A 9,920-nucleotide genomic window follows, 5' to 3' on the forward strand; every position below is an offset into this window, starting at 1 on the left:
AACATACCATCCTAAAGAGAATAATTGGGATTTCTACTGGGAACAACATTTGCTTTAGCCAAATTTATATTATGAAATTTTATGTTATTCCAAATTATGCAAGTTCCAGAATTAAGTAATAAGACCACCTATTTAATAGGAGTCATATTTGCCCTCAATTTTTATTTTCCCTTATTTTAGTGAAACTGACTCTGATGTTAAAGATGTGAACAATCTCAGAATTAACACATTCACATTCTTTTTGGTTTTATATGAAGTAGACATTCCTCAATTTAATAGATCTTTGTATTCTTTTTCGTAAATAGGTCACAGGATGACTTCTCCTGCTAAAGAAGGAAGTAATCCAGCTAACAATGCTCTCAAAATTTTAAAAATGAGACTCAAAATGATTTTATTACAGATATAGAGCCTTCATTTGATTTGTTAACTTTCAAGTTACTCCAGTTTCTCATGTGGAAAGAGCCCAATGAACAGGGAAGTAGAACTGCCATCCTCCCAGGAATATGCTGTTCCTCAAGCAACAGAAAGCAATGAGTTTGATGGAAAGGAGACCCAAAAAGATTCTCAAAAAGAAGATTTAAAAGAAGAGTCCCTTCTAGTGCAGATTCCCATTCCTAGAAAATGGGATTTTTTTCATGTCAGGATTAGGGAGATTTACCTGAGTATCCCACTAGTAAAAATCAATAAAAAACAATCCCTTAATGGATACAAACTATTAGAGCAAGTTTCTAATCAGGAAAAGTTGAGAGGGAAATAAGTGATTTCTTTCATAATAGTATATATTACAAAATTTCTCTCCAACTCTCAATTTCATGTATAATCCCATTTATTAGCAAACATGAGATGAGAAGAATAATTATCCGTCTGCTGTGTGGGAGACTTTTCTCTCAGGCTACAGGTTGTCAAAATACCATGTTGGTGAAACAAAAATATATAGCTTTTCTTCCTCATCCAAATGTCCTCACTCATGGGGAGAGAACCATAACATTTGGAAGATTTTTGAAGGGGTCCTACTACTGTCCTTCTCTTTGAAAGACTGACATCAGGAAAATTTTTGATGGTAGAGGGTCTTTCCTTGATGTTGAATGTTGCTGACTAATCAGGATCATGAAGGCTAAATGTTGGAGTGCCAGTGGCAATTTCTTAAAATAAGACAACAGAGAAATTTGCCACATTAAAAGACTTTTCCTTCCATAAATGATTTCTCTGTAGCACATACCGCCATTTGACAGCATTTTACCCTGTAGAACTTTGTCATTCACTGCTGCTTTGTAAACTAAGTTTTTGTAATGTTCTAAATCCTTTTGTTATTTTTTCAACAATCTTCACAAAATCTTCCCCAGGAGCATATTGCATTTCAAGAAACCACAGGTTTTTTGTTTGTTTGTTTTAGACCTGCACTTGTGGCATATGGGATTTCCCAGACTAGGGGTAGAACAAGAGCTGCAGCTGCTAGCCACAGCCTCACTGCCACAGCCTCACTGCCACAGCCACAGCAATGCAGGATCTGAGACACATCTTCAACTACACCACAGCTCATGGCAATGCCAAATCCTCAACCCACTGAGCGAGGCCAGGGATTGAACCCACATCCGCATGGATACAATTGGGTTTTTAACCCACTGAGCCACAAAAAGAACTCCCAAGAAACCACCTTTTTTGATCACCCATAAGAAACAACCCCTCGTTAATTAAATTTTATTATGATATTGCATCAATTCAATAATATCTTCAGATTCCAGTTCTAATTATAATTCTCTTGCTAATTCCACCACATCTGCAGTGAGTTCATCCATTGAAGTCTTGAATCCTTCAATGTCATCCATGAGGTTTGGAATCAACTTCTTTCAAACTCCTCTTAGTATTGATATATTGACCTCTTCCCATGAATCACACAAGTTCTTCATGTTATCTAGAATGTTTTTTGTCGAGATCTATCAGGGGCATTACAATCTATGGCAGCCATAGCTTTACAAAATGTATTTCTTAAAAAAACTTGAAAGTTGAAATTCTTTTTTTTTTTTCTTTTTAAGGCCGCTCCTGGGGCATATGAAGTTTCCCAGGCTAGGGGTGGAATCAGAGCTGTAACTGCTGGCCTATGCCACAGCCACAGCAACACAGGATCCAAACAACTTCTCCAAACTACACCACATCTCACAGCAACATCGGAACCTTAACCCACTGAGCAAGTCCAGGGATTGAACCTGTGTCCTTATGGATGCTAGTCATACTCATTTCGGCTAAGCCACGACAGGAACTCCTGAAATTACTTCTTGATCCAAGGGCTGAAGTGTGTTAGCTGGTGAGAAAACACCTTTAATCTCATTGTCCATTTCCATCAGAGTTCAAGGGTGACTAATTGCATTGTCAATTACACATCTTTTTTGAGCAATTGGTCTCAACAATGGGCTTAAAATGTCAGTATACCATGTTATAAAGAGATGTGCTATCATCCAGTCTTTATTTCTCCTTTTACATATAGCACAGGCAGAGTAGATGTAGCATAATACATAAGGGCCCTAGATTTTCAGAATGTTAAATGACCATTGGCTTTATCTTGGTTACTAGCTGCATTAGCCCCTAACAAGAAAATAAGCCTGTCCTTGGAAGTTTTAAGCTAGGGATTGACTTCTCTCCTCTCTAGCTATGAAAGTCTAAATGATATGTTCTTTCAATATAAGGCTTTTTCATCTACATTGAACATCACTTGTTTAGTGTAGCCACCTTCATTAATTATCTTTGCTAGATCTCTGAATTCCTTGCTGCATCTTCTACATCAGCTCTTGCTACTTTTCTGTGTACTTTGATGTTATGGAGACAGTTTCATGGCTTAAACCTCATGAACCAACACTTTATAGCTTCAAACATTTTTTTTCCTGCAGTTTCCTCACTTCTCTTAGCTTTCATAGAATTGGAGAGAATTCATTGGAGTAGACTTTGACTTAAGGAAATATTATGACTGGCTTTATCCAGGCCATTAAAAATTTCTCCACATCAACAATAAGACTGTTATGCTTTCTTATTTTTCACATGTTAACTGAAGTAGTGCTGTTAATTTCCTTCAAGAACTTTTTCTTTGCATTCATAACGAAGTGTTCACTGTAAAAGGCCTAATTATCAGCCAATTTTGACTTTTGATATACCTTCTTCACTAAGTTTAATACTTTCCAGATTTTGATTTAAAGTGAGAGATATGTTACATTTCCTTAGATTGGCTATTAACTGGCCTAATTTCAATATTGCTATGTCTCAGGGAAGAGGGATGCCTGAGGAGAAGGAGTGAGATGGGGATGAGCCAGTCAGTGGAGTAGTCAGAACACCCACATTTGTTGATTAGTTTTGCCAGCTTATGTGGGGACAGTTTGTGAGACCCCCCCCAAACAATTACAATGGCAACATCAAAGATCATTGATCACAGATCACTATAACAAATATAAAAATAAATTTTGAAATATTTTAAAAAGTACCAAAATGTGACACAGAAACAAGAAGTAAGCAAACGCTATTCGAAAAATTGCACTGATAGACTTGCTTAATACAAGGTTGCTACAAATGTTCAATTTATAAAAAATGCAGTAACTGAGAAGTGCAATAAAATGAAGTACAACAAAATGAGGTATACTTATATGCACTAATATCCACACATATTTAAGGAGTTCTCTATCTTGGTATTTGCATTTCAAACATCTGTACCTCTTTATTACCTTTGATCTATGTATTTATAATGAATAAAGATAGACTCCATAATTACACTGCCAAATTAACTCTTATTTATTGGTACCCATTATGTGTTAAGCACTATGCAAGGATTATTCCATGCCTTAGTTAGTTTTAACAATAGTCTTGCATGTATATATTTTGATGGCCTATTTAAATGCATAGAAAGGATCTCCAAGAAATTGTGTGACTTTTCCAGGTCACACATTTAGTAAGTGCATACTGTAGTTGTCATATAATAAATGTAATAGAGTTGGAATTTACTTTAATGGGAAACTTTTTGCATATTATGACTTACTAAATAAGTATGATGTATGATATAACATTAAATTTATTCAATATATAGATATACATACATTCTAAACTGTCATTAAGCAGAGGATATTTATGTGATATTTAAGACAGGCCAAATTTGTTTATCTGAAGGAAAATTTGCTCCTTCCAGATACAATTACTTAGTGTCATCAATCAGAGTAAAAAAATTAAACCGATTACAAAAATTTAAGCAACTAAATCAAATGTTTATTTTAAAAAATAATGTGCTATTTTAATTTTAATATCATTAGGGCAAATGAGATATAAAATATAGTTTACAAGAAGATAAGCAATCAGGTAGATATCAATAAAAATAAAATAGAAAAAATATTTTGTTCATTTTTCCTGAGGATAAAATAAGAAAATATTAATTGCATTTTAAAAATGTTGGTTTTATCACTATCATATTACCATCCACAGAATCCACACTTTAATTGGCAAACCATCACAAAATTTGAAAATATAATTTAAACACAGGACAAAGTAGTTAAACAAGATATTATTCACATTTGGGAAATCAGAAAAAACTAAAATAAAAAATTCTAGACACCTATTTCTCTAGCAGCCCACTTGAATCTCAATTTCTGTAGAGAAAGAAGGCAAGCTTTTAACTAGAAAAAGATGGATGAGTAGTACATTTTAAGGTTTAAGATTTTTTAATATTCAACAATTTACAAACCAATTCAACATCTCACAGTTATACTTATTTTCAAATTTATAGGAATAAGCATATATTGTTTTCCTACATGATTTTGCATTAGTAATTTTCAGATTTCCCATACAGAACATATTATATACAAGATACTGTCATTACTTCACACACATCTATCTATCTATACATATACACACACATGATAACTAGCATCCATAATATATTGCATTAACATCATCAAGACCAGCAAATTATGTAATGAACATAATGAAAGATACATTTTAAAATAAATAACCTTTAAGTTTATAGAACCCTGAAGATGGTAGCCTTTTCTTATTTTGATGTTCTCAGATTTTGACTAGTTAGAGTTTAAGAGTATATTTTTATACTTAATTCAAAAGTGTATCTTGTGATAAAATTTTCTATTTTCCTCATATTATTTATCTGTCATCAGTGTGTTGGTTATCTGTAAGTTATGTCTTAGGCATATTTAATCAGAAAAATTCCAGGTTTTTGAAAGAATCAAACTGCATCACGTGTGGTAATAACTTTATTCTAATTTATGCAAGACTCTTTAAAAGTTAAATTGAAGGCATTAAAATATTTCAGGGAATCTTCTAAAATTACAACAAAATCGAATTCTTAAATAATATTTCATTTTATTCACACTTTCAATGGGACTGTTTAGCGCCTAATGTGATTTGTCATACATAAAAACAATCTGAAAAGACTCATTTTAATCAATAGAAATAAAAGGGCTGAGAGTATAGGAGTCTCTGCTTTTTGGTTTGTTCTTGCATCAAAGTTTGGAGATGAAAGCCCTAGAAGTGTGTATTTATACTCACTGTGGTGTCCCTCCCTAGTAATTACAAAGGAGCTGCCTATCCCAAAGTTACACTCCCTCCCCAATGCCAGCCCATGTCTCATTACTGGCCAATAGGAGAAACAAAAGTGTGGCCCCTTTGCCTCATTTTAGGATATCTGTGAGGTGCTATCTCAGTTCCAGAGCTTCCCTGAAATTGTCTGAATTCTTTCTTTTAACCACTTCACGTTTGTACTCTGCCTCTAATCCTGTTCCCTTCACTTTCTTGCACGTTGTCAGTATCTCACTCTACCACTGAAAAAAAAAAAATAAAAAACAAAACAAAAAAAAAACAACCAAAAAAAAAAAAAACCCTTCCTAAACATAAGCCTCCACTTGAGAGTCTTTTTTTTTTTTTTTGACTGAACCTGATTTAAGACAGTTTGAAACAAGAAAAGAAGGCAAGAAAAATCAACAGAGACAGGAAGAGATAATATGATCTAATGTCAAAATCATTAACTTGAATGTAATTCAGAGGCATAGACAGGTGTTTTAATAAGGGTAAACCATCTGGGAAATCTGCGATGCATGAAGGAGGAGAGGAAAATGAATAATCACTAACTTTAAAAGTCATAGATACAAGGTAAAAAAAAAATAAGGCTATAACGGACCGTTTTAGTTATCATTGAAGGCTATGACAGAGCATTTGTTCTTATTTGTATTTTGAGATCACTTTCTGTATACCTCAAACACATTTAGAAAATTATAGATTACATATTTAAATAAATGTAAACAAGAGCACAGCTTTTCTAAGTGTACTACATTAGAACAAATTGAATATTAAGGAACATTTATCAGATTCACTTTTCTTCACTCTAAAGATAAAACCACAAAAGGATTTCCATTTCATAATTCCCTTTCCATGAATTTCCATTCTTTGCATTTCTCACCTATATTGGTTTTCAAATTTCGGGGAAAATGTTTGTCTAGCAATTTAAATTCACAAGTAATACATGTTCATTTTCTTCTCATTAATATTCTTTTCTTATTTATGTTGCATCTCTTCTTTCCTGAAAAGAGATACAATAAAGAAGCACCCTGAAAATCCTTCAACTTTATAGAGGAGAGGACAACTATAATGTGAGGATTTAAATTCCTAATTATAGCCATGTAATCTTAATGTACTTAATTATCAAGCATAATATCTAGAAGAAAAATGAATCAACCTTACTGCGTCCCTGCTCTGTACATAACACTGTGTTAGGCACATTAAGAACAACATTTTGCCAAATTTCAATTAATTTCATTAATCCCCTAGGTGTTTGCCATATCCAAATAACACTTTATGTGAATCAACTTGTTCTTTTGTTTAAATTAATTCCAACGGACATGAGTGGGTAACAAAATAAGAGACGAATATGAAGGTTGAATAGGGCAATGGCCTCTGAAGAAAAAGCTACTCTCAAAAGTTGTAGAATAGTGACTAGCAACTTTGGGGTTGGGAAGAGAACTAGGTTTTGCTCTGCTGATCCAAGTTTGCAGGGGCTAAGACTAACAGGGAGAAGGAAGAAGAGAAAAACATTAAAGCTTAGCTGGACTTATAATATAATGCACACTTTAGAGGGAAAAAAAGGGACTTCAAAATGAGGAAAATTTTTGATCAAGGAAATATGCAGAAATAAACAGGAAGTAGGGAATAGAGTATCAACTGATAGATTCTTGTAAGTGTATTATAGAGAGAAGTTACATTATAGATGAGGCTAAAATGAAATAAATGTTAGGGCTATGGAAAATGGGAAACCCAAAGGAAAAGATGTATGAGTTAGAGTTGAAAGATGGAGAGCCTTAAACAGGTATAGGTCTGTAGACTAAGATAAAGGCCATTTTTGGAGTTCCCTGGTGGCTTAGTAGGTTAAGGATCCAGCATTGTTGCTGCTGTGGTTTGGATTCAATCCCTGGTCTGAAAACTTCCACATGCTGCAGGTGAGGCCAAAAAATAATAATAATAATAATAATAATCCACCTTAGAAAAAATTTTAGTTGAGGGAGAAATGTAAATTGAAGGAAGTGTGGAAAGGGCTAAAAAAAGTGAAAAAGACACAAAAATATTATATTAAAGGGTACATAAGAGTTTTAAAAATGCCATTCAACAAATGATAGGAGTTGGACAAGCAAGATTGAAGATGGAAGTTCTCAAGTTTGGAAGATGAGGAATATAGGAACTAGGAGGGGCTATTGAGAATTGAGATTGGTGATGTCAAATGGATGGCACACAAAAAAATGAATTAATATTCTCAGCACAATTAGACAATGGGGTAGGAAGTTCAGCCTCATGATTTTGGGCTCCCTTCTTTCACCCAAATCCTCCTCTAAAGGCATAAAATCTACCATAGTTACAACAGGCACAAAATACTGAGGCCTTTTTTCCCCTTGCCCTAGCATATTTATAAGGAAGAGGTTTATTTATTGGGAGAAACAAACTAACATGACAGCTTGCTTCCCAAAACCTGTACCTTGCTTGTAAAGCAGGCATATCAATCAGAGATAAGTTGATGATGATATTTACATCCAGTTGTGAAGCAGTAGAACAGAAACGCTCCCCAGGGAAGAGAGAGAGTTCATAAGAACAAAGAAGTCAAAAATTCTCTCAAAGGGGAACTGACTTACTTAGAACTCACTATGTGGAATTTCAAGCCTAAAAGGGCTCTAGAAAATAATGAAGCTGTTGGTGGTAAGTAATTAAGAGGAGGTGAGTAGCTCAATGAGAACTAGTTAGTATATCAGCAAGACCAGGGAAAAAGATATTTAAGAAGAGCACATCTAGAGTTAGGACAGACTTTAAAGACTGACCTAAAACTGTGCCCCAGAAAGAGGCATGAACTTAATATGATAAGTTTGTAGTGAAATTTGTGCCCCAGGGCACTATCAAAAACAATAGAACAACTAGCTTGAAATTTGTGGCACTTATTAGCTAGGTGCAATATAAAATGAGGCACATAGTTTAACAGGGAGATCAGGGAAAGAGACAACCAAAAGGCTTATTTTAATACATTACCTAAATGTCTGGTTTTCATAAAAATCAAAAGATTTTCACATAAGGTTAAATAAAACCCAAAAATATAAAACCAAAAACAAAACTGCCCATGAGAAAGAAAATAGTCCAGACTTTAAAAGTTTGCAAAGTAACTATCATAAATATGTACAAGGAACTATAGTAAAACATGTTTAAAGAAGATAGGTATAATAATAATGCCACATTATATAGAAATCATGTATAAAGATATGGACTTTTTTAAAGGGAAATAAGGGAAATTATGAAATTTAAAACAACATTAAAGTGAAATTAGTAATTCACTAGAGAAGCTAAAAGGTAGATTTGTACTGGCAGAAGAAAGAATCAGTGAACTTGAAATTAGACCAAATAGAGATTATGCAATATAAAGAGCAGAGAATAAAAAAAAAGAAAAATGAACAGGACACCAGAGAAATCTGGGACACCATTAAGTATAAAAACTTATGTAAAATGAGAATACTAGAAATAGCAAAGAGATGATAGAAAGAAATATAAAAAATAGTAAAAGAAATAGTGGCTGAATGCTTGATAATTTGATGAAAAGCATTACTGTACACACCTAAGGAGCTAAAACAGGTAGAAAAAAACAAAGAGTTCTACAAACACACCATTACAAAAGTGTTGAATGCCAAAGAAAAAGAGAAAATATTGAAAACAGCAAGAGAAAGATGATATCACATAAAAGTGGATCCCCAAAAGACCAAATGTTGACTTCTCCAAAGAAACTTTGGCGGTCAGCAGATCATTAGATATCATAGTAAAGTCCTGAAAGAAGAAAACTGGCAGCCCAAAACCTCGAAGCTCAGTGAAAGTATGTTTCAAGAATTAATGCAAAAGAAAGGCATTTCTAGATAAATAAAAACAGAGAATTTGCTGCTGAAAGACCTGCCTAATAGGAAATATTAAAGAAAGTTCTCTAGGCTGAGAGTAACTCCTGATAATAGTACAAATCTGCAGACAAATAGAAAAATCAAAAGTAAAATTAATAATATTATAAAAAGCAGTATAAATGCATATTCCTTGTCATCACCAATTTTAAAAACTAATTATATAAAGTAATATATATATAATTGTATTGTGAGCCTATAACATATAAAAATATCATATATTTGACAATAACAGCATAATTGAGGTGAGTGGCTATAAGCAGTATTAGTGTAAAAATAATTACAACAGATAGTACTCTGACACCACAAGAACAAAGGAAAAGAACCAGAAAAGGTAATTAAAGGTTAGTAAATTAAATTATCTAAATACATACTTCTTCTGCTTTAGATTCTGTAAAAGAAAATTATAAAGTACTAATTATAGCTATATATTATTATTATAACACACATAGATATAATAAATATAATGGTTAT

General features: G+C 33.2%; 1 protein-coding gene across 1 annotated transcript; it reads left to right on the forward strand.

The window, feature by feature from the left end:
- On the forward strand, window positions 314-1,099 carry CPXCR1 (CPX chromosome region, candidate 1). Its single transcript, XM_021079849.1, is given in 5 exon segments — window positions 314-356; window positions 359-422; window positions 463-651; window positions 717-1,023; window positions 1,025-1,099. Coding segments are annotated over 5 exon segments (678 nt in total).

Source organism: Sus scrofa, chromosome X (genome assembly GCF_000003025.6).
Source record: "Sus scrofa isolate TJ Tabasco breed Duroc chromosome X, Sscrofa11.1, whole genome shotgun sequence".
Classification (NCBI taxonomy): Eukaryota; Metazoa; Chordata; class Mammalia; order Artiodactyla; family Suidae; genus Sus; species Sus scrofa.